Source organism: Chaetodon trifascialis, chromosome 22, assembly GCF_039877785.1.
Source record: "Chaetodon trifascialis isolate fChaTrf1 chromosome 22, fChaTrf1.hap1, whole genome shotgun sequence".
NCBI lineage: Eukaryota > Metazoa > Chordata > Actinopteri > Chaetodontiformes > Chaetodontidae > Chaetodon > Chaetodon trifascialis.
In genome coordinates, this window is record NC_092077.1 from 11745698 (window position 1) to 11771187 (window position 25490).

General features: G+C 41.5%; 1 protein-coding gene across 1 annotated transcript; it reads left to right on the top strand.

The window, feature by feature from the left end:
- The first annotated feature begins 1720 nt into the window (after nt 1-1720).
- On the top strand, nt 1721-19514 carry rassf8b (Ras association domain family member 8b). Its single transcript, XM_070992318.1, has 9 exons — nt 1721-2152; nt 9577-9746; nt 11765-12115; nt 12249-12454; nt 12627-12830; nt 13105-13179; nt 13650-13772; nt 14529-14655; nt 15248-19514. Exons 2-9 carry the CDS (start codon nt 9635-9637, stop codon nt 15361-15363), a joined length of 1314 nt encoding a protein of 437 aa, XP_070848419.1. The 5' UTR covers nt 1721-2152; nt 9577-9634; the 3' UTR covers nt 15364-19514.
- Nucleotides 19515-25490: the final 5976 nt, after the last annotated feature.

Below are 25490 nucleotides of genomic sequence, written 5' to 3' on the forward strand. Positions count from 1 at the left end.
TCATTAATGCTGTGAGACATGAAGACATGAGTGTTGACAAGAACTGGAATAAGGCACAAACACACACACACACACACACACACAGCGTTTTTGTAGAATCTTCTAGATCAGTCAGAAAAACACAGCTGCTTCACACTTGAGTTACACATTTCTACACATAAGGAAATAAATCAGTCTCTTTTCAGCGTGTCCACCTTAACGCATGTTGTGCAGCTGAGCATTGCTGAAATCCTCAGAAGCATATATTTTTAGGATCATGTGGATAAGTGATGCATAAAACATCCAGAATATTTCTCTTTGGCCGAAATGGTGCAGTCATGAAAACATGTAGTCTTGAGTTGAGAAGTTCAATCAAAAGAAATATGAGGAGATAACTAAGATGAAAGAAGTTAAATCTTTGCAGAACCTACAGAGTAAAACACTCTACTGTGGGAATACTGCTTGCTATTATGTTTTTGACTTAATGATGTGAAACATTTACATTTATTTATTAATTTTCCAACTTTCAGATTCAAAGTTTTAATCCAAACACTGTGTAAACATGACCATATGGAGAAGTGGGTAATTTAAAGTCCCCTTTCATTCAACAATGTGCGTTTTACTGGTTCCCACTTTGATGGATGTTTGAGCATCGTTGTGCAGAATGATGTATGTGCACAGTTTGACATTGGGAGGCTGTTTTCACATCAATTTGCTGAAGATGGAAAGTTTTTCTGTGTTTACCTTAAATCTAAGTTTAAGGCGTGTATGTACTGTACGAGCAGGATTTGTGACATCAGCACCAGTTTGGAGCTAATCATGGTCCAATGTGCAGCTTTTAAAATTTCCACTGATGTGCTTAGACTGGGAATGGACTTTTCAGTGAAGCAGTAGTTAAAATATATAAAAAAAATATATGAACATTCTGGATATTTTCTCAGCGAGAGAGAAGGACTAGAGTGGATGCAATTAACAACTCTGTTAAAGACACAAATTATTGAATGTAGTATTTTTGTCCTCTAGACAAAGAGACACAAACAAAAGCTTTTATTGGCAGCGGTGCCACAAAAATAAGAAGTGCACAAAGCCTGAAGAAATAAAAATACCAACTACCTGTAATCTAACACCAGTGGTGGAAGTACTGACACCTTTTACTAAAGTAAAAGTACAAATACCACTGTAGGAACACTCTGACAAATAAAAGTGATGCCTTTAAAATTGAAGTACAAAAAGTATTGACATGAAAATATACATAAAGTACAATCATATAATTACTGATGCATTAAGTTTTAGTTTACATAACTTTAATGCAGCTGGTTAAAGTGGGTCTCAGTTTAAGTCATTTATATACTGCGGGGCAGCTCGTGAGTTCAAGTCTTACTTAGAATAATACATCATCATTTATTTGCCGAGTATATTTGTTATGATTAAATCTACAATTTATTAAGTAAATGGGAGTAAGAGTATTTGCCTCTGAATTGTGAAGTGTAAAGTGGCAGAAAATTTAAGTACTACAATGAAGTACAAGTACCTCAAAACTGTCCCAGCCTACTAAATACAGTCATAATGGATTTTGCAATAGAGAATACAACAGTATAAACTCCCTCACTGACACACACTTGTAGGAATATGACCAATCTACCTTAATGCGACCCTGAAAACACAGTGTTTATCTCAACCCTCTGACACATGGACGCGTTTCAGCCCCTCGCATCAAAACCCTGCGATCCGCATCACAGCTGAGCGGATCTCGGGGTCCATTCGCGTCGCCAAGTGCATTGCAGCTTTAACCGGTCCATCATGCCTTGCGGTGTCCCAGCTCAGCTCCCGTGTAATTCACAAGAAGCTCTGTGGTCCCCCTCAGTGACGGGCAGAGCGGCGGGCTAACAGGCAGGGCTGCGGATGCTGAAAAGCATCGCGTCGGATGTCCAGTGACCGGACGGACGCGTGTTTACACCCACACGGGCTGATCGCGGCGCGGATGTGCGCGCACCGTTAACTCTGCTGCGGGCGCGGCAGGAGCAGCGCGGAATAAACAGGATCTCCCGCAAGTGGCCCGCATAACATGCAGCGGAAAGTGCCGGATTTTATCCCAGAGAGAAACACTGAGGTTACAGCACAGCAGAGGAGTTATAAATGCTCTGACACACACTGATCTGCGGCTGGGATAGAGGTATGTGGTTTATTGTATACACAGCGCTGAATGCGGCCAAAGCGGCTCTACTGTGGCGTGAATGCGTCAGTTTAAAAGCTGATGCCATTAAAACAAGGTTGTGGGGTATTAATATGACCAGTTACACCAATTCATAGTGAATTCTCTTTTGTTATATCTGTGAAGGGCAGGGAAACAGACAGGACAGCTGAGACAGACGGGTCAGCTGTGAGTTGCATAACTTTATTTTGCAGATGAATTTATGTTTTTCTTCATCTTAAAACACTATTATGTAGCTGCAACTGCACAACCTGCTTTATAGTTAATATTCCGCTCAAGAACATGAGTGATACTGGTGTCCCTGAGCAGATTTTCTACATGGTGACATACCTGATCCATGAGCCAGCAGGAAGTGAGTGAGTGAGTGAGTGAGTGAGTGAGTGGTCAGTGTGTGAGTGGATCTGCTGAGCCCTGCAATGATGAATCTCCTAATAGAGTTTGGCTATAAGCGCTCACTCAGCACTGGGTTTAATCAGACTTCCTTCAAGCGACTCATACAGCAGAGAAAAGTCCTTGAAGCACACGAGTGTTGGAAGCAAGGGCAAAACTCATACGGAGGCATGTTGTGTTTGCAGAAGGAATATGAAATAATGAGAAAATTTCCTCTCTTAAAAGGTATTTTGTTATATTTTCTTTCCAATGATATGGAATTATTCCCGTCCCCTTCATCTGCTACTGAGCTGTGATGTTACCTGACCTTCATTTGCAAAACAATACTTGGCTTCTGCAGACTGTTTTTATTGTTTGTGTTTTTAAAGAAACAGCATCCTTTTTTCTTTGTAGATGAGGAATCATTTTCTCAAAAAAGCATTCAATCCTAACAAATGAAAAGCTTTAACTTTAGGGTCCCAAAGCCAAAAACTGAACATCCAGACTCCATCCATCCAGTAAACATGTCATTCCATGTAGTCAATATTTGCCTTATCTTCAGACCTGTGCTCCCAAAGCAGAAAACTCTAATTCATCAGACTTTTGAGGGTAAATCCAGGCTAGTTTATCTTTTAGCAGACCCCTCCCACCGCCTCAAGGTCCGCTAAGCTCCGAGTCTTACAGGGTTAAAGGCTTATTGTCTCCACCAAGCTGATTAGTTAACTTTTGAGAGCGCAAGGTGGCAGTTTGGTCAGCCAAGGCCAATATGGTGATTGTTGCCCTCACAAATATCATGAATATAATGTTGAGTTAGACTTCAACACTTAAGCCTAACTTATTTCCACCTTTGCATGTGGAAATTGTGGCACATACCTGCCCACTTGATAAAAATGCCCGACAAGCAGTATATCCATCCATGTAAAACACCACTGCTTGTTTGTTCATAGGAATTTGTTTTTGTTTTGTTTATTTGCAGAATAGATGGTTGACAGTGGCTGAATGGAAAGCTGTTGTCTCTGATTACTCCCTGATCACTCATCTTATTCTGGCTTTTGTTAACTCTGCAGCCACCTCTCTCTCCTCAGCTGACAAAGTTGATATGGAAGTAATCTCTAAAAGCCGGCTGCATTGAGCACCACACAACTGCATCCAGCACAGCACTCAGTTTAACACAAAGAGATGCAGACAGGTTGGAAATTAAAAAGAAAAAGTGGAGGTTGTATTATTGATTCAATGTCATTAGCAGATTTCATGCTGGACTAACAATAGTATAAAGTACAGAGAGCTGCATTTTCTCATGTAATCATGTATTGACATACAGTACAGTATTAATAGCAGTGAGGAGGAACAGGATTACTCGAATGGCTACTGAGCTCTCAAGATAGAAAAGTTGTGTTTTATGCAGAAATACCTTTTGATGTTACCATTTTTGTGGATGGATTACCACAAACTTTTGCATGGACCTTCTTGGTCTCCTTAGGATGAATTGAAACGTTACATTTTTACCTGATTTTGCACATCAGGTAAAAATTGGACTTGGCTAATGTCCAGGAAATAGCAAAATTAACAAAATTCCCATCAATCATGGACACACATTGTGTTTAGTGAAAATTAGCAGATGTTAGCATTCTAATAAGCTAAACTGTGATGGTGAACATAGTAACCATTACATGTTAGCATGTTTACTTTGTCATAATGCACATGTTAGCATGTTGATGTTAGCATTTAGCTGAAAGCACCACTGGGCCTGAGTGCAGCCTCACAGAGCTAGCATAGCTGTAGGCTGTGGACAGATAATGAATTAGCTGTTGTTGTTATTGTACTCAAAGTACTTGTAAAGCCTATTAATAATTAACATTGGTCCATAGGTTTGGCTAGCAATGATAACTACCATATAAAGGTGACTTTAAGCTGTACAGAGTTGTGTTTTTGTATGAACTGTATGTAGTTGGTCTGACTAATAGATTAATTTCCCCTTTGGGAGCTCAACTCAACCATATGAGGGTTAATCTCCACCAGCCATCCAGCTCTGAGATGTTCCAGCAACGCCTCACTTAGTCCTGGGTAGACTGGGAGACACTCTGCTGCAGTGCACACCTCCATGTTTTCTCGCAGCCCACATTGGGAGGAAACAAAGAGGAAGTGACAGGAAAGCACAGGTTGTTTCTTAATTGTTAGCGATTGTTTGGTTGCCTTTCCCAGACCGTGCCCTCCAATCAATCCAGTCATCTGTGTAAGGCTCGGACAAAGCCAGAGCTGTGTCGCCATGGTGAGGGATTGTTTGCATCCAGTCATGCCGCTAGCCGTGTGGGCTCGCGCACACACACACACACACACACACACACACACACACACACACACACACACACACGGCAGCATGCCCTTTTGTCTGTGCACCACTTGTTTCAGGGGACCCCCTCCTGCCGCCTCAACCTCCTTGTTGCTTTGAAAACTGGCCTCTGATTGCATCATCATCTGTTGTTGAACTGCTCGCCACAGCTGCTGCTTTAAAATGTCACGTCTTCCCAATAACCTGCTCAAATCACATTTCCAGGTGCTATTTTTGACATACCAACATTGTTGTCAGTGAATTAGTGTAATTTGAAACATGCTGAAGTAGATTTAATAAGTGCACTTGAGTGTGCTATTTTGAGGCGCGTTGAAGTTGGAATTAAATGTGTTTAAATGTAGATGCTTGAAATCTGAGAGTTATTAGGAAATTTTGTTACGATACACATTACATAGCTTTCTTTGTATTAAATGTAAAATAGCTTAAATAAGTGATATTGAGTATGCTTCAATTATCAATAGTTACATATCATTAATATATGAAGTGCAGTGACAAAAATAGATACATTGTTCACATTGAAGTATATACTAGTATTGTGAAATGAAGTACAATTAATGCTCACACAGTTCTGTGGCAATTAATTAAACAACATAATTCTGTTGTGTTTGTTGCTGGCAGGCTGCTGGAGAAATCAGCCGGGGCCAGGGGTTCAAACCTAATCAATGAGTTTGTTGAAGTTTAATGAAGTGATGGACTGAGAGAGCACTGAGCTTAAACAAGGCAGGAAATGAACTCTGTTGGGTAATTTGCATTTGAACCCAGACTTGTAGTTTGTGTGATACTGAAGAATGTCTTTGTACCTTTAAAGCTCATCTCAGGGGTGTTATAGGAGCTTTCTGTGGCATTTCTGTGCTGATCTGTCTTATATGTATTTCCTCAAACATGGACGGTAATTTATATGAAACACCGACTTGCCACGCCGTGACCCCTCCCTGACTCGGCCTTCTTGTGGCATCCTGAGAATGGAACTTCAGGAGATGCAGACTGAAGTCACAACTAAGTTTAGCTCAGTGGTTCACAGCCCAGACGACTCAGTGTTCCTCAGGTCTGAAGCTAAATGGCTGCAGCAAAAGTTCCACAGCAAGGATTTGTACTGATAGCAGCAAGCTTTCACACTCCCATCATCATCTTTTTCCTCACATCACCACAAACAGAATGAAAACTACTTGACTCTTTCTCCTCTACCGACTCTTACATCCTTCAAAAAAAATAAATAAATAAAAATCCAGACTGTCTCTGCAGCTCTTTCTTTTTCTCATTGCTGCCGGTTGCCCTATTTTGTTGTTTAGCCATTTGTGCTTCCTCTCCTTGAGGGCACACTGCATTAAAGTGGAAGCTAATGCAAATCCTGGAAGCTCCAGTAAAATGCTAATACGCAAACTCTGCCATTGTAAATGGGACAGCATTTTCATTTTGACAATGGCACATAATGTCATTTCACATTTAATTTAGAGTTTGTTTTTTCAGTTTTATCAAGGCAAATAAATAGCTAATGCCAGCATGCTAACATGCTAACACTGACAACGCTGACAGGATGCTGTTTTGCAGTTGTTTTTACCATCCTAGTTCAGCATGTTTTGCTAACGGGAATGTGGTGGGCTTTGCTGGACTTCGGTGGTATATTTTGGATAACCTCAAATACACATACACTCACACTGATTAAATTCAATTTTAAAGATTAAATAGAAGCTAAATGTATCTGCAGTGGCTTTGTGTGTTGGTTGGTGCTGCAGTTAACGGGTGAACTTGTCCTGGATTCTCAGTGGATGGATTACTACGTGAAGGATTCAGTATGCGGTTGGAATGTGGAGCATTGAGTTTGTCTGTTTATTAAACTGTGACTAATGGGCAGGGAATTTCCTACAGCTACAGCACCTTTCCCACAGGTTCTGAGCTTACACACAGTGGAGATGTATAGCTTACCCTGACACTTAATATGGAAGTATAGATTTACAGTAAACCAAAATAGAAACACGCATGTTGCAGCATGCTAATTTGTGTACGCTTGTATGATTTATTCATTCATGCTCCAGCAGTGGGGGCTTCAAAGCGACTGTAATTTCTATCAAAGACAGAACCAGAGAGGAAGTAGAAGTAGTATGATGAAAATCCAAAACAGTAACGGCAACAGCTGTCGCCACAGAGGTGGCTGAGGCGTGGCAAACCTCGTAGTGATTCAAGTGTCGGTAATTGTTATCAGGGTGATCGAAGCTCATTTCCTCAAGGAAGAGGACTGCAGCGGTGATGCTGTTGGAGCTGGTGTACAAAGAATTCGATTAGTTAGACATTGATGAGCTTGAAGCCGGTGTGGCGTCACGTTCCCAGTCACAGCTTCTACATCCCCGTTGAGCTCATCCGAGTGGCTGTTTCACCATCAAGGATCAAAGTAGGAAAACATCAACCTGCCGCTCAGTTCACTGAAGGCTGTTTGAACATCTGCTTCTTCGCAGCTGCCTGCCAGACCCCTACTTGCATATGTTGTGATATTTGTGTCAGAGGGCCAATGGGAGCATGTGAGTCATTGATATTCATGACATTCATTGTATGTGCACAAAAGAAGAACACAAGAAAACAAGTTAGTGGGATCAGTTTTGACCTGATGTTTTCTAGTTTTGATATTCATGTTTGATGTTGTTGTGGGCCGCAGCTTATGTGCACTTGCCAAAGAAGTGTCTCCAAGGATCTGAATCATCTTTTAATTAAATGTAACTGCTGGTGGATGAGGACACTCTAAGCAGTACTCATGTGACATCCTCCCCTGCCAGACTCTGTTGTAAATGTTAGTCATTTTAACCATTTTTACTGAAGCAAATGTACATGATTCCCAATGTTGCTTCAGTTCTAAAATCACTGCACAGCCTCTTGTAGCTTATTGCACCACTATTGCACCTTTAATTCATGAGCATTTGCATATCAAAGTCTCTCACTGTTGGCTATTTTTTGGACTTGAATAAAGTGAAAATGAATTTACTGCAGCTTATATTACTCTCTGTTTGGATGATGACTTCAGTACAACTTCCCATGTAGATGTGTCCATAGCAAGTGTGTTTACACATATCAACTGCGGGTATCCATGTGCGAGAGAGCCAGAGGGAAAGTTTAGCTTTACAAGCTTGTGTGAACTGGCTCTTCCTCCTGGATAAAACCTCAGTATGATTTCAGTGTCACTTGACATTGAACAAACATGGTATTACTACATTTCAACCCCAGCTGTGAAAACTTGGATGCGTCATAACATCATCTGTTAGGATACTGTTTGTTATGAAACCATGTTAGAGACCTTTTGTTAAGCTGACAGCAGATGTAACTCAACAAGTTTGCTGAGAAACACTCCTCAAGTTCAGATTAGACATGTTTGTACTCTGGCTTTCTGCCTGAACCACCACCAAAATGAATAAACAAGTTGCCTTGTTTTTCATCCCTTACATGCTTGTTGCAAGTCTTCTACTCTTGTTTTCACTCACCTTCTTAGCTTTGTTTATCCATCTGTCCCTCTACTGTTTCACCTTCATTCTCCCTTTTTCTTTAATTTCACTGTCTGCCCTTTTCTCCGTGTTCCCTAGTTATTCACGGGTATAGGCTCATTGACTGGGCTGTAACAGGCATCTGGGTTCAGATGCATCCTGCAGTATCTGTCTACAGTAACAAATCATCCTGCTTTCCACCAAAGGCAGGCCTTGCCCTCACCAGATGCCTTCAGTGCAGAGGAGTGTGCAATGTAATGCAGTCTCAGTGGGAAAGGCCCAAGGGGGGGCAGTAGTTAAATCACAGGAGGATTGGGAGTCCCATTCCAGCTGTGATGAAGATGGAAGGCACCTAAATTGTTAAGGGAGGCCTCAAGCGATATGGAAGTCAAGGATCAGAGCTGAGCTGATGGCCCGGTCAGGAAAGGGCTGCTGCCCAGTGGGGTTGCAAAAGTCTGAGCATTAGGCACCAGCTCCTTCACTGCTCTGTTGCGCTGGCCCGCTGTCGTGGCCTTGCCAGGTTCGTAATGACTGCCTCGCTGCTGAGGTGCTTGTGTCAGCAGTTTGAAATGGCTCTCGTTCTGTGTGCATGCGACCGCTTTTGCACTGACACCAGCAAATGAAAAATGTATTGGATGAGGCCTGTTAGACGGGCACAATCACTGCACCACAAGTGTGTTCTTGCAGCAATTTATCAGCAACGTTACAGGAAACTACTTCAAAAGAACAAGTGTTGCAAGTTGCTTGCTGGACGCCCGTGTGGTGCCTGGTTGACATTGTTACAAAGATTTTAGCTCTTTCCACCCATCTGTAATAAGTGTGTTGTCTATTGGTTGTGAAGTGATTCTGTGAAGTGTAGGAAACAGCTAATTGAAACAGGAGGTCAGGGCTGTGAATCTTAGAGGAGATGTAATGATATGATCATATTGTGTTATTAATTAACACGATTCATTTGGCCAAATTGATTTCAACTGTCAACTGTAATTAAAACAAGAGAAAATCAGTAATTAAACCTGTATTGACTTCATTTTTTGGTCTCTTGGGGGCAGCGCAGCAAGCTGTTAACACATCACTGACATATTATCACCTTAATAGATGTCTGTCTGAACAGTTGTCTATTTATAAATGCAGCTGTCAATGTTGCCACGTTGGCATTGTTTATAACACAGTTCACTTCACTAACTGTTCTTGTTTTCTTTAAGGATGGACAGAGAACATTATTAGCACCCTCTTGTGGTGTGGAGGAATGAAGGCCTCTGGATGAAGGCCATGGAGCTGAAAGTGTGGGTGGACGGTGTGCAGCGCATCGTGTGCGGGGTCACAGAGTTCACCACATGCCAGGAAGTGGTCATTGCTTTGGCACAAGCCATTGGTAAGTAAGTCAGTAAAGCTTTACTTATATAGCACTCTCTGAGATCCTTAGCGGTGGATTTGATATTGAACTGATCAACAGCATAAGAAAAGTTATCAGGACCAATTAAATGGTGATGGTGTCAAAGGCAGCAGTTAGTAGGATGAGAATGGATTCACCTTTGTCTGCATGCATAAGAATATCATTGGTTAATCTCAGTAAAGCAGTCTCAGTCCTGTGCTTGGTATACTTGAAAAATATCTAACATCAAAGGAATATCATTATTGGTTATATGATGGGGACTTCACAGCCCAATATAAGAATATAATAAAGTCTAGGGAAATGCAAATGGCCAACCAATAACATGCAAAGTCAGCAACCAAGAAGAGTAGATTGAACACTGTGAGATGAAATCCTCTCTGTCTGGCTCCTGTGCAGAGAAACTTAAACTAACGTGGTGTAAGTGATATTTTGTCCAACATAAATCCCTGTGGGGATTTTCTGTGATGTGGGCTGGGTCCAATATTGGCCAGGCAGGTTGTCAGACATATTGGAGATGATAAATTGCAGTAAAATGAAAAGTGACTAGAGGGCACAAAGAGATTTTCACCATAAATGGACTGCACAGAACAAGATGAGTCATGCTGCAGACTTTGGTTTATTGACGTGCTGTACAATTGCAATAAATAAGTTGACACTCTGGCTCTGCTAGTCATTGCATGGATTGTGTTGTACTCATAGCGTTTTGCATCCAAAATGAGAGATGTGCACAGATTTCTCAGTAACCTCCACAGATGGATTTTTATCAGAGTTAAAACACGTGTCTTCCCCAGTGACAGCGTAGTGGGAGTTATGGCGTTCACTCTTTGTGTTGCCTGTGCCTTTTGTCCAGGCCAGGGCACTTTGATGTGAATGGCTGAAGTGATGAATGCACCTCTTTTATAAGGACCCTTACTGTGAAGGGGGTGAGGGTAGGATGGCCACTGTTTTACTGTTATCTATATGTGTACAGACAAGAATGCAGGCATGCACACAAACACACACACACAGAGAGCTGTGAACCATTAGCATAGTCCTTTTCCCAGCACAATCGCTGTTTGTTGAGTTTTCCCACTGTAAAGGTCTTTCACCAAACATGCTGGTAAAGTTCTCTGAAGCCACCAGTGCAGCACAAGCGTGGGCGAATTCAGTTCTTCCTTTTAATGGCAACACACATTAAACTTGATTTTTAATGTTTTTGAAAGCATGCTTACACTAACTTCAAACCACAGGGAGTGGTTAGTCGTCAGCATGACAAAGAATGGGAATTGTTGTGTGTGATTCATATACAAGGGGGCCAATAATAGATCCTTGGGGAATGCCACGGGTCAGACAGACCTCCCAAGGAGAGAGCAATGCCAGAAAAGGTTTTACAAAGCAAACACAAGCTGAAGTAGTCTAAGGCATCATCCCTTTGAGGGACTGAGTCAAAAGAAAAGCTGATATCAATATTCTCCAGTATGAGTGATCCAAAGTCCAGCAGGTCAGTCCAAAGTGTAACACATCAAAGATATGATACTTAAACTCTAACATGATCCTAAAATGTTAAGACAACATGTAAACATAAACTGATTATAAAAAATGATTGGACAGAACAGGAGTTTTAGATGGTTAACAGCTGGCATGGCAAGATAGTGTACGGGAAGGAAACTGGACTCAGGATAGATCTTTGGATTGTCTTGTTCTGTAGTTGTAAAGTGTGAAAGTCCCCCCAAATGTGGTTTAAAATCTCAAGTTTGTCTCTTAATCGTTCATTTAAATCAGCAAAAACAGTTCTGCTTCATAAGGACTCTGTAGGTGTGGTTTGATTAGATTGATGGCCAGTGACCAGGAAAAATAACAAAACAACTCCACAGCTGACATCATATTCAGATGTTGCCAAATCCTGATTGGTGCATGGGAGTACATGACATCACTGAAGGACCTTCAGAGACTTTTAAATTGTTAAGAAATATCTGTAATGAAGTGCCACATCTATCAAATTCTATCTTTTGTCCCAGGACGCACCGGCAGGTACACTTTGATTGAGAAATGGCGTGACACAGAACGTCACCTGGCTCCACATGAGAACCCTGTGGTGTCCCTCAACAAGTGGGGTCAGTATGCCAGCGACGTCCAACTCATCCTCCAAAGAACCGGCCCGTCCGTTAGCGAGCGGCCCACCTCTGACGGGCAGGCTCGCGTCCCAGAGCGCGGCTTCTACCGGCAGAGCCTGCCACCACTGGCCAAGCTCCGTCCATCGGGAGCAGACCGCTCGCTCAAAAGAAGGGAACCCAAACGCAAGTCTCTGACCTTCACTGGGGGGACCAAAACTCTGCGGGACATATTTGGGAAAAGCAGAGATGCTGAAGGTAATGTGTTTTTTAAAGTATCGTAAAGTTTACTGTTGTGAGTGATAGCTATTAGTTCCTCTCCCTCCCTCTATGCATTTACTTGTCACCAATCCAATCACCGTCCTTTCATCTCCGACCCACATCCATCCAGCCAAACAGCCCCAGCAGCGTGGCGTGAGCCTGAACCTGCGCAGGGTTGGAGGTGATGGAGTAGCATCTGTACCTGGGAGTCCAGCCAGAGAGCTGAGCCGGCTGGTGCATCTGCAGAGAGACAAACTCCAGGCCCTGGAGAGCCGTCTGCTGGGCTGCGAGGCCGAGATGCGAGACTGGGAGGAGTCCGCTGGTGAGGCTAATGAAGTGAGTACAACCACAGCTGCCAGCACTGTTACTTACAGGAAAAGATGATGTGTATATATTTGCACTTTAAACCCTCATGTCTTCAGATCTGTCAAGGTTACACTGAGTTCACGCATACATAGCAGGCTGTTATAACCGTGTGGCATCTTTTATTTCTTTACTATGTTTCCAGGGGGGAAACCTGGAGGAGGAGCTGCTGCTTTTAGAGCAGCAGGTGAGGAGGAATGATTCAGAAATGGAGGAGGAGGAGTTCTGGCAGAACGAGCTGCAGATCGAGCAGGAGAGCGAGCGGCAACTCCGGCAACAGCTAGCTGAGCTGCAGGGTGGTGTACGAGACTGCGAGGCCAAGCTATCAGAGTACTTAGCCCGCATACAGGTGAGCTTGGCATCATAAAGTCCACTGCATGCTGATTTACTGGGTTTATAAACAACACGGAAACTTTTAGTGTTTCTCTTGTGAAATCTCACTGTGGATCGTCACCCACAACTGCTAGTAAAGCAAAAGCAGGCTGTGGTAATTGGAGTACTAAATTGTGAAACCGAAAACAGATTTCCTGCTGCGTAAGAAAATACAATTATTATTGATTTTCTGAGAAGATTGTGTTTGTGCCAGTTCTTCCATAACATTTATTATCTATCATGTGGAATAGAACATGGAGGCAGGCCTGGAGCAGGAGCGGCTGCAGCAGGAGGCCGAGCTCAACCAGAGGGTCAATGAGGAGGAGGTACAGCAACATGGGGACCCACACAGAAAAATTTGTAAAATTAACCAGAGGGAACTTTCTTAGCCATGTTAGAATGCTAACGTTAGCATTTAGGTCGAAGAAGCAGCTTTTGCAAGCTTAAGCACAGCCTCCCAGAGCTGCTAGCACAGCTGTAGGCTCTTAGTCTGTTCATAGACTTAGTCTGGTTTCCATCTCTGCAGGTGCAGCATGAACAGCAATTACAGCAGCCTGAATATTATCTAATATCTTCTTTAGTGAAGAAATATATAGTTATAAAGTGGTCTTAAACATGACTAAATGTTGAAATCTTACTACTAATCACAACAGCAAAGGATCTGAAGTTCTAAGCACATTAAAGCATGAGAGTACTCCTCCATCTTTACGATGAGGATTATTTACTTTTGCCCATGTCTCCTGACAAGCTGTGATGAGCGCTGGCTTTCTCTCTTCGCTTCCCTTCTGAATTTCAGGTGCAGGCACAGCTGGAGAAAGTGAGGGCTGAGCTGGAAATGCAGCGCCAACACACAGCGCGGCTGGAGAGCAGCTGCAGGGCGTTGGAACGCTCGCTTGGCCAATCCGGCAAGAGATTACAGGTCAGCTCATATCCTACTGTTTAGTATCTTTGTTTTCTTCTATACTGTAACCTCAAAATTGTCAGGAATTTTAAAGCACCCTTGGCAGTTACGTGTGGAGGATGCTATTTTGGGAAATGTTTTAAAAATGCTCATTATAAAAGCTGAATAACTTTGGTGCTGCGGCGCGTTTGAAAATCCAGTCTTCAACACACAGGTGGAACCATAGAAGTCTAAGCTCATTAAGTTGTGGGCAGTTAAGCAAAGTTTAATCTCTGGCTTGCAGGGATGTGCAACGGCTCCTTGGCTGCGTGCATCCTCATATGAAGTGTTCTATGCGCAGGCGAGGTCCAGTAGGGTGTGGGAAGCATGAGGTAATGAGAAGGGGATGGGAGGGAGGGTATTACAGCATTCTTCGACTGATTAGAGAGGGGCCGGAATAAGTACACAATCCCTTGCCTGCAGTTGCGTAACCATCTGGGAGCTAACTCTTCTCTTTAACTGTCTCATCTGGGTTATGACTTCTGGAGAGATTGTGAGCAGTGAATGATCCATTATCGTTTCTTACGTCTCCCTCAGTTACAATATGTAAATGTAGACTCAGACTAGGTTCAGCAGCTGAATTCATGTACGCTATCAGTGTATTCATGTATCAGAGAGTACAAGATCCATTTCTGGTGTAATTTCTAAGCGTTTTAAGGTTAAGGTAGCCCTCATTTTTCATCATGGTCTCACACAGGCCTCATTTAGTTGATGTGGTGTTTCTCTCCGTCACAGGAGAAAGAGCAGGAGCTGGAGCAGCTGACAAAAGAGCTACGACAGGTCAACCTCCAGCAGTTCATTCAGCAGACTGGTACCAAGGTCACCGTGCTGCCTGCTCAGCCTACAGGAGAACATGACAATGGCACGTACACACGCACGCACGTGTGCGCGCACACACACACACACACACACACAGACCAACACCAGCAGAGACACCATGAGCTGTCACATTACCATCACCACATTACAAACTTCAGATCACAGCTTACTACATTCTGACTGAGGTGCTTTGCATCCTGCATTGTCTTCACATGTGAATGTACACAGTGCCACCCTGTGGTCATCCTGAGAACGACAGGTTAGACTGTAGACTTGAGCTACTGAGGCAAGACTGTTGTGCCATAACAGCTTAAGTCTGTAACCCCATTACATGGACCAAATCACTAGCAGCACAGAAAATGCTGCAAGACCTTCACAGTAAGTCAAAAGGAAAATCCCCATTTTCATTCTCAAAAGAAAAAATCCCCCAGAAGGTTTTGGTCTCATACTCTTTCTCAGTTCGCTCCTCGTTCAGTTTGCTTGTGCTTCAGTGGCAGCTGTTTTGTTTTACCAAATCTTTTTATTTCAAATGTGCATGAGCATCATTGTCCTACGTGGAGTAGAACATCCAGCTAGATCATTTAATAAAGTTGTCGCCTAATGGCTGGATTGTTTTGTCCTGTTTCTTGCTACAGAAGTGGAGTCTGGCTCTCTGAAACGACTTGGCTCTTCTCGTCTCTTGCCAAGCGACCTTCGCACTCTTCAAAGCACCGTATCTTCCAGCCTCAACCCTGAGGGCATCTACGTTTGACCAACTGTGTCTAGCAGTCAATACTTTCAACAGCAGGGAGGCCTGATGTTACAACTGACTGTTCCTATGGCTGGAAGACCCACAAATTGACTCCCCAAACTGCTTAAACGCTCTTGAGCAAGGCACTGAAAGCTCTAGGAACACAGTGTGGAGAATGTTGGCTGAAACATTACATGGAGGATGAATCGGGCATCATAAAAATGTCACAAGAAGACTTCCATCTGTTTTGCCTCTTTCCTGCGTTCCATCCTCTTCCATCTTACTGGGACTGAGAGTCAAACTGATGTCAGTATCCATTTGCAAATATTTAATCTGCTGTCTGAGTGAGTGAAGATTCCTCTTCAGTCACTCTCAGCCAGTACAAGCCAGCAGATGATTTTTTGTTGACTGAGGAGGTTTCAGCCAAACGGTGCAGATAAACTCAGTTTTTATGTTCTAAATCACGAACTGGAGAGAATTTCAGGCTGCAAAGTTCTGGACACGTACACATAATCCATGCACAAGCATGCGCAAGCAGGCACACCACACCTGTGCTATAATCACAGCCATATTTGATTGCCTTACCCTGGTGTGGTAAAACCAGGCGTCAATAAGTATAATGTTAAAACAGAACTCAAGGTAGCTACTGAACTATGCGCCATATGAATAAAAACACCTAACACCAATTCAGGTGATGCCTAGTTAAGGTAACTGATGTCAGTATAACTCAACATTGGCTCCTTTTCTTTCAAGTTTGAATTTCTGTTTTAACAGGAAGTAAATTTGCATCATATTTCCTGAGTTTGATAAAAACAGAAAAAGCTCTCTCCAGAGGGAAATAGATAGAGCGACCTCATCAACAGACATGTTTGGTGAAATAGTTTGGCTCTAGGTTCAGAGACATTAATCTTCTCTACGTTTCGGCTGAACCCTTCAGTTTCAGTTGAATGGACCGATGAGCGATGACAGAGGCCTTTGAGCCTGGAAAAATTTGCCAACAATTATTTAATATCCAGTCTGGCCACCAGGTGGCGACAGAACATACATTATCCAGACAGGGAAAGCCAACCGTGTGAAAGTTTCCCCGGTTTGATGTTATCTCTCTTTATTCATTTCCATGGGTCATATATGACTGTGCATATTGTTTTTTTGTATGAAAGCCTCACTTGAGCTTTCAGTGTGTAATCTGAGGTACCACTGAGATCATAGGGCAAGTATTTGTCGTGTTCATCAAGCAGGGACAAACACAGTATTCTCAGAACAGCATCACGCCAACATACTGTATTCTTTCAGTTCAACCTGATTTTTAACATTTTAATGAACTAAAGATGTCTCATATGAACCAAAGCTAGTGTGAAAAACATTAATGGTTAGATGAATGTACTTTTTTATGTGTATGCAACTTATGCCCGTGAAGTGTACCAACTTGAGCCTCAACAGTAGTCGCATATATTTTCCATGGTTTCGCTGTCGTTATGTGCCGGGTGGTTGAGCTCTGTCACACAAGGTAAGACAGACGGCACAGCGTTTCACAGGAAAGGAAGAGATGTGAAAGCTGACGCAGACGAAATTGACAGTAAAACTCAGACACCTTCTTTTCTCTACAGGCTTAAAAAAAACACTTAAAACAATGCAGCTGCAGTTCCACAAATGTCTGGTTTTACTGAATTGACCCATTTCTGATCGTAACTTCACAGTCCACACAGAATAAAGGAGATGTCTCTGGGTTTTTGGGATGAAGCTATGGGCTCAAACGAGGGTCAATAAGCTGTTGATCTTGGAATAATTAAAGTATGTGGTTGTACATCAGATGTGTGAGAAAAACTGTGTAATAATAATAATATTTTTTTGGACAGATTATATCAACAGTACATGTGCACAAATGCATGCACACATTTAAGTTGTAAGCGCACATTTTGATCCTGCTTTGGGCTGTAAAAACACTGTTACCAAGTTCCACCCAGGTTTCTGCTTTGAGTCTGTACTCTAACGTTCAGAAAAGCAGTTCTCTTGTTTCAGAGTATTTGCACAACATTTGATATGAACTGTGCACAAAGTACTGCTCTCAACTACAAATTTGACTGAGGAATTCCACGGAGTGTTTCTAATTCATGACATTTCTGTGGGTAATATTGTACTTTTAACCCCAGATCTACTTTCAGTCAGTTATTAGACTATTAGATTCTGAGTACAAACTATAATCAACAGATAAATTATGATGTATTATTATAGATTAAACACTTAGAAAGTGGTTAAAATGAGCCTTTGGTTGCAACATTAAAGTAATGCATACATTGATTGTATCAGTATGTATAATCCAGTAATGTACTATACAGCACCTTATTATGAAATATGACATTCTGCAAAAGGAGAGCTTTTCTTTTCGAACATGTCTTGACTTTTGCTCGAGTACAGCTTGTATCTCGACACTGCGGCATTGCTACTCAAGTAGAAAAATTCTGAGTATTTCTTCCTCTTCTGCCAAATTTTCAATATCTACAGATCATTTCTACCCATTCCCAAACTTTCTGATACACAGTGTTTTTCCACAGTGTGATATACAACCGCAAGCTTTGAAAATATTTCTGAACATCATTCACAAGCTCGATATCTTATTGACCCTCATAAGAAGAAGCTTGAACTGTGAACGTACGATAACAAAGTGAACTCTTGCCTCCAGTGTGAAGCATCTCGCTTCACGGTTTGCTCTGCAGTGCAAAAGATACCCGGAGGAATTCACATCACAACTTGGCAAACTATTCTCAGATATTGTTGTATGACAGAAGTTTTTCTCCCCCGCCCCTCCCCTCAGTATGCAGTATTATTGTCATGGCAACAGCTTCAGCTGTGACACGGAGACTGTAACCCACTAATAAAGGAATCACAGCTCGAGCTGACTGAAAGTTTTGAATAATGGCATGCCTTACTGAAAAAAATGTAAATAATGTCTACATATCACATCAGTCTATTGACTATTTTAAAGTACATTGAAGTCTGAAATATGCAGAGTGCTAGACAGGTTAGATTTTAATGCTGCCGTTCAATAGGCAGCTCTGTGTGCATGCAATAATGTGTGATTGGTTTATTTGGATTCCCAATTAGTGGCTACCAAGGATGCAACAATTCATCTGTGATTAATTTTATTTTTGGTTTGTTGTGTCCCTTTCTGCCTTGTTGACATTTACACTGATTGAGATCTGAGGTTAGGTAAAGAGCAAGCAGCCAGTTGAGTGAATACTCGCAGAAAATGGCAACAATTGCAAATTATTCTCTTGCCTTTTCATTTAACTCTGGTAGAGACAACATATATGGATGCAAAAGAGATCCACGTTGCGTTGAAACATGACATGACGTTGACCGACATTGCGGGCTGTATCTTTTTCCTGCTTCATGCTTTCAGACTTTGCCAATGATTGTTTTCTGCTGTTTTGGCATCAATGGTGCTTTTCAATAAAAGTGCATATAGAAATGAGACGATGGAGCCATTATGAAAACAGGCATCAAGTGGCTTTGAAAGCTATTGTAGAAACGCTGCAGCTCAGGGATATTTCAAGACACAGAATTACCCCGACAAGACTGGGCAGAAAGTAATTATGGATAAATGCTGTTCATGATGTCTCAAGCCATTTGACAAGTTAGATCGTATATTTGCTCTCATGGGGATTTGAGTGGCTGCTTGACAAGTTCAGCATGTGGCATTTCGGTTCCTTGATACAACACCACAAATCTGGTTCTGAGAGCGATGAATTTGAAAAGCGAAGTGTTTCTCTTGGCTTGTGATTCATGTTTTTACTGGCCCAGTTCATGCCTCTCATGTATACATTAGAGGCACGAACTGGGTTTCCGATGTAATCCTGTTCATTGAAACACCCCTTAAAGTGTTTGCTGTAAACATCCTTGGTCAGATGAACTGTGCTCGGCTAACATCACTGACTTGCACTAACTCAACATTTAGACAAATTATTGTGTATTACAAATGTTATAATTTTGTATTGTTTACTTACAATTCACTGACTGTATTTTTTAGCTTTCAGATTTTAACAGATTTTCTTCTCTGGGTCATCGTTCAGCCACTATGTATCAAATACATTCAAGAATATTGTATATAGATAAATGAATAAAATATATTTAAAAAGATGCCAGAAATGAATAAAAAGTGTTAAATAGTGCTCAATGTTGTGTGTTTTGTTTTATTTGTAATTGTGTTTTATATTTCTCAGAGAGAAAATAGGCTGTACAGGATTTGCTAGACTCATGTCATGGGGGTTCTGAGGCCCTGGGGTAATTGCTCACTTTGTCCAGGTGGTAATCTGGCCTTGACAAGACAGAGGACAAATGAGACAGAAAATACCATTTCAAACCCTGGTGGTATCAGCAGTGTTAGTGACATTCATCCTACAACAAAAGGTAGATTTACTGTTTGGAACTCACACCCACAGAAGAGAAAATGAGCTGCAGCATCCTGAACGAGCCGGAGATGCCGAGGGCGACTTCTGCCGTTGTCTAAACGAGATGAGATAAAAGCACGGCTGACCTTCTCTAAATCTGCGAAGGATAAAAACAACTTAATTTTTAATATGTGTCTGAATTGCAGGAAGTGGAGTCGCAGCAGCCTCTTTACCGGCACCTCAGAAGTCAAGTAACTGTCAGAATCACTCGGAGCTCCTTGGCCAGCCGGCTTTGTGTTTGAAGACAGGCAGACTTCAAGATGGACTGGAATAAAAGTTCCTCCAAATAGGACCCAATTTCAGATTTATTTTCAACTTTGAAGGAATACTTTTGATACTTTACAGAGTTGGAGAACTTTGGTTATCACACCAGGTGTTTCTGGGAGAAAGTCCCTCATTCTCTCCCCAGTGAATTACTGCTTTAATACTTTAAATGGAACTCAACAGCTGGGTCAGAGGGGCTCTTATTACATCTGTGACCCTCTCACACCAGACGACACTTGAAGATTTGTAGCCTTAAAGTTCAAACCTGAAAAAATAACCACTGTTGTCTCCTGCTGTTTTTAAGGTGCAATCATTACATTTAATAGTTTGCCATTTTTAGCAGCCATCACTTTTGGTGGTGTATTATGCAGTATATCTCATTAGAGAATAAAACTCTAACGTAAGTGACACCAGCTCTCAGCATGCAGGCACCAGTCAAACCTCCAACTACTAAACCAGTAGCCTACAGTATTATTCAGTTTGAATTTATTTATTTTTCTGACACAGTGCAGTGTTGTAAATGAAGGCTTATATAGGCCTGGGAGTTGAAAATGTTTAGATTACAGCCTGCAAATTAATAAGTGTAAATATTTTGTACCAATGAAATGCTAACCAGAAAGGACTATGCTGTACTCAGAGCGTAAAATAAGGGCAGCGGTGCAGGTAGATGCAAAAATTTGGGCTTTGCCCAAAGCTGGGGGGGGTCTGGGGGCATGCTCCTGCAGGGCATCTGCCCCCACTCCACCATTTATAGTTGCTATATGCACCATTTTTCAAGTCAGTTGAGTTACCAATCCATTTTTGTCGGGGTGTTATCGATCTGTGGATCACTGAGAGATGTAATTGGTAAGTTACCTCTATGTTGAATGAATTTTAAAAAGGGGTTTTTGTCAGATGTTGCCATTTATTGTGCCTCGTGTTGTGATTGTATCTTGAAATGGTTTGCATAAATAGATTCATGAGAACCTTAGCTTTCTATTGTAGTATAACATGAGTATAAATGTGAACGTAGCATTTGTGTCAACTGACAGGAAGAAAAATGAAAAATAATAAATCCTCTGAAGGTCCACAGGCATATTAGGCTAGTAGCCTCACCATCTCACTACTATCAGTGAGAAAACTACTTAGCAGTGAGATGAACAATACTGCCCCATTTTCTTGTCGTAGTAGGTAATACTACTTAATATATTAGCTCAGCAAGTTGAAAAATGCCAATCAGTCGTTACACCCCTAATCCCTCACCTCTTATACATATACTATGAGAACCCAGTGAGTATTCTATTGATTAACAAATCATAAGCAAAAAATATTGTAAAATAAGGAAAATGCAGCATCTTATTGCTCCCAGGCCAAAACGCATCAGAGGAAGAGTTGGATTTGGCTCTTTATTGGCTGCTTTACTACTAAAATGTTTGTTAGGGGAGACTTTATCCCCGATTCATACAACAAATCCACTTCCCTCGAAGCTATATCGGCTTCTGTCTCTATCCTGAGCTCCGCTGATTGAATCACGCAGCCGTCTCAGAGCTTGCAATAACATCAAAGTAGTTAGATTTTTATCAGAAGAAAATCTGTACGATGCCGTTGTGCGACAAGTCTTTTGTGAGAAACCGGCTGGATGGAGATCAGAGATTTTCTGTGATTTGTGAGTTATCTGAAAGTCTTCTAAAAGGCACAGTGTGATGGGGATGAGTAATGGTCTTGCACTTGTGAAGCCTAATTAGTTAACCTCAATTTGTGAATTATGATGCAAATATTGCACCTTAGATGGATTAAACAATTGTGTTTAGAATGAATTAAAGTTGCGGCAGAAGATTGATTAGGCTACATTTATGTGTGCTCTGATGTGTGTGTGTGTGCATGTGTGGATATTTACACAAGCCATGGCTGATGCTGTCATTAAATAGCCCCTTGGCCCCTCTCCTGAATTTGTTTATTCTGCACTGGGCATGGGAGTAGGTGGCAAACAGATGGGCATCCATGAATTATGGAAATTATGGGCTTTGATTAACCACCACACACTCTGCTGGATAAAAGTAACTCCAGGGTTGCCAAGTTGTGTGGTGCACTGGGCTGTGCTGCCAGTCAGTCAGCAGCAGGATGGACCTGATGCTTGATTGATGTTGTTTACTGCTCAATCTTAAAAAAAAACTTACAGCAAAACGACTGTATTTTTAATGTATTTCCCGCTAAGTCTCTTACCATTTTAGGTTTACTGGTCCTGCCTTGCTTTTTGGAAGAGTTGATGATTATTAAAGGAAGAGTTTCACATTTTGGGAAGTCCTCTTATTCACTGTCTTGCCAGACTTAGATGAAAAGACTGACTGTTCAGCATGAAGGTACAGCAAGCATAAAACTCACTAACTAACACTCTATAGTAACTGGTTTGTACAAAAAACCATACTGGAAATGATCAAATTGTGGTTTTACGGGGAGTTATTTGTGATTTTGTTACCTGCAGAGTGAATATTTTTACTGCTAATGTGCTTACAAATAAATAACTGACCTTTAAGAATAAAATAAGAATGCAGCCCTAAAATTAATTGGATTAAAGGAAGATAGTTAGAAATTCTGGGCGATTGTTGAGAGTTAGATAAGAAGATTAATACCACTCTTATGTCTGTACAGTAAATATGAAGCTGATGAGCCAGCAGCCACTTATGTATCTTAGCCTAGCATAAATGCTAGGGGGAAACAGCTAGCTTGGTTCCTTAGAGGTAACAAAATCACACATAAACCCTAGATTTTTACTTAACACATAAGAGGTGCTAATAGGAAAACTTTTTAACATTTAGATAGTGCCAGTTTAGTCATTTCTGCCTGCTTTACACTCGTCACTCTAAGCTAAGCTAAGATAAGCTAAGCTAAGCTAACTGGCTCCAGCGGACATGAGAGTCACATCAATCTTCTCATCTAACTCACTTCAAGCAAGCAAATTAGCCAAAATGTGAAACTTTTTCTTCATGTAGCCACCATTTTAAATTTACTGCTGGATCCTGTCTCACTTCTTGGTACAATTATATTGATTACTGTTCATTATTAATGGTCCCACATGTTCAGTCTTAAAAACGACAATTGCCAAGATTTGGCTTTTTGTTTCTCCTTGGCACCAAAATCCATCCACCCTTCAAGGATGAGCGTCTGAAACTCATGCACATATTCACACTGCGCTGTGCTGCAGGATAATTAATCATGTATATCATAATCATTTAATTCTTCAGTTATTTCCATCAAAGTCAGATTTCCAAAGTGTTTAATCAAAGCTCTTTTAAAAACTATTTGATTTGTTTGAAACAAGCGCCAATTATCTCAGTATTGGCCTTGCAATTTGCCTGCAAACCCCCCGCCTTTAGCATATGATACCCCCCCACTCACACACACACACACACACACACACACACACACACACACACCATTAGCCATCCCCCTTCACACCACTGTCCCCATCTCTTCACTTTCATAAATGAAGAGAGACAGCCTTATCCCGGAACCAACACGGAAAAGCAATTAAAAAGGAATTAAGGGTGTGCAGGAAGAAATTGGATATGATATCCGACGCCTATTGTAAATGTCAACGTTATTACTGTGTTGTTGTTTCCCATTCCTTTGGCCGCCTTCCCCGTTTTCAGGAGTGACAGCCCATAGTCTGCTGGGCTTAATGAAGCCGTCTCAGCAGCCAGGGTCTTGGTATGTAAGGTGAAGAGTGCTGCTTATCCTCCTCTGCATGCAGCTCTCATTAAGCTCAGTTTTGCCAGTGAATAGTAACAACCCCCACTTCTCCTCCGTCTCTGTCCTCAAGCAAATGTCTGTTAAACTTATTTAACACTGCGGCCCTAATGCTATGTGAATTGTTACTGTACTATAGGTTGATCTAATTGAGAGGGATGATCGCCTTTGGCATTAACTAATGGGGTCCTTGATAGAACAAAGTAAAACAAACAGCCATAAAACTGAATTCTTGTGCTTCACATTGACACTATTTTGGTGTGATAAAAAATATCTCCTGAGTTAAATCCTGAAGGAATAAAAGAGATTTGGCACGAGGGACTAGAATTAATGCCGTTATCCTTCGGCTCACTCTTCCAAAACTAAAATCTATTCATCACTATCACCATAATCTCACAGGTGTAACTCAACTGAGCAGCCAGTCTCTGATTAATTATTAATTTTTCCTTCTATTTTCTGTAATTATGTGCTTCAATTGTTCAGATGGTGGTCTCATGCAGTGATTTCCAACCAGAGGTTTTGCTGCAGTTGGGGGGGAGTAGTTGGATTGTAGAGTAACTCAAATAATTTGACAAAATAAAAATTTTGATTGAATGAAAAAATATAGGGATATTATTCAGCTACATGTTGCGAGAGTGTGAAAAGTAGACAATTAGCTAATAGTGATGGATAAATGGTAGTGGATTAATGACCAAACTGACCCAGTGTCAGAAGTGTAAATCAACATCCATAAAATCAATTGAAATGAAAACATTTTGAATATGATGGGTGGGTGTTGATGAGGGGGTACCGCCAGATGTTTGGCAGAACCATGAATCTCTTTGTGTCAGTCTATTTATGTTTCAGTGTCAATATTGCAAAGTAGTCTTTCTTTTTAGTCTTCAATAGTTAAATTTATGAGGGAAAAGCATATAAATTGACATCAGTATGATGCAAATGTATCAGATTTAGCCACGGCCCCACTTTCATCTGCAGCCCCATTATTTTGTACTTTTAATTTGATTTGTGCATTGAGAATGAAAAATGTAAACTATATCCAGTGGACACATTGTCAACTGGTTCACTGTCTTGGCACAGGACAACAGCAAGGATACGGGCATTATAGGAGCTCTATATGTGCTCCACCACTAATTACTTGATGTATGACTGTTGGTAAAACCAGTAATTTGATGTAACACTACACAAATTCATCATTCCAGCCGCTAAAAATCAATAAACTGAGTCTCAGCCGAGGACGGCAGGCATTTTCTGCACTTGGCAAATGAGAGTTCCTCGTGAAATTCAACCATAGATTATGCTGTTAAAAGTAAATCTACCTGGAAATGGAAGTTTGGAGACACTGAAAAACAATTTCAGTTTCCACTCACCGCTGCTGACTGCTGTCCGAACTGTCACCGAAAACATAAGAGCTGACTCTGATAGGAGACAGTGAAGGGAATTACACCGGGATCGGGGATATCCAAGGAGAACACGTCTGGCTGTATTACTGTAATATGCGACCGTCCTGTTTTATCACACTTTAATTTCCCCGAGGGACTTTTATATTACACTTTGTCGCCTTGGCTTAAATGAATTGATATTCCCCTGGGTGCTGCCGAGATTCAGATTTCCTTTAAAATATATCCTGGGAGGGGTTTTGCTGGCTGCTCTTTTCAGCCTTGTGCTTCAAATTCATGCAGACATTCTCTCAGTGCAGCCACAGCCTGATGC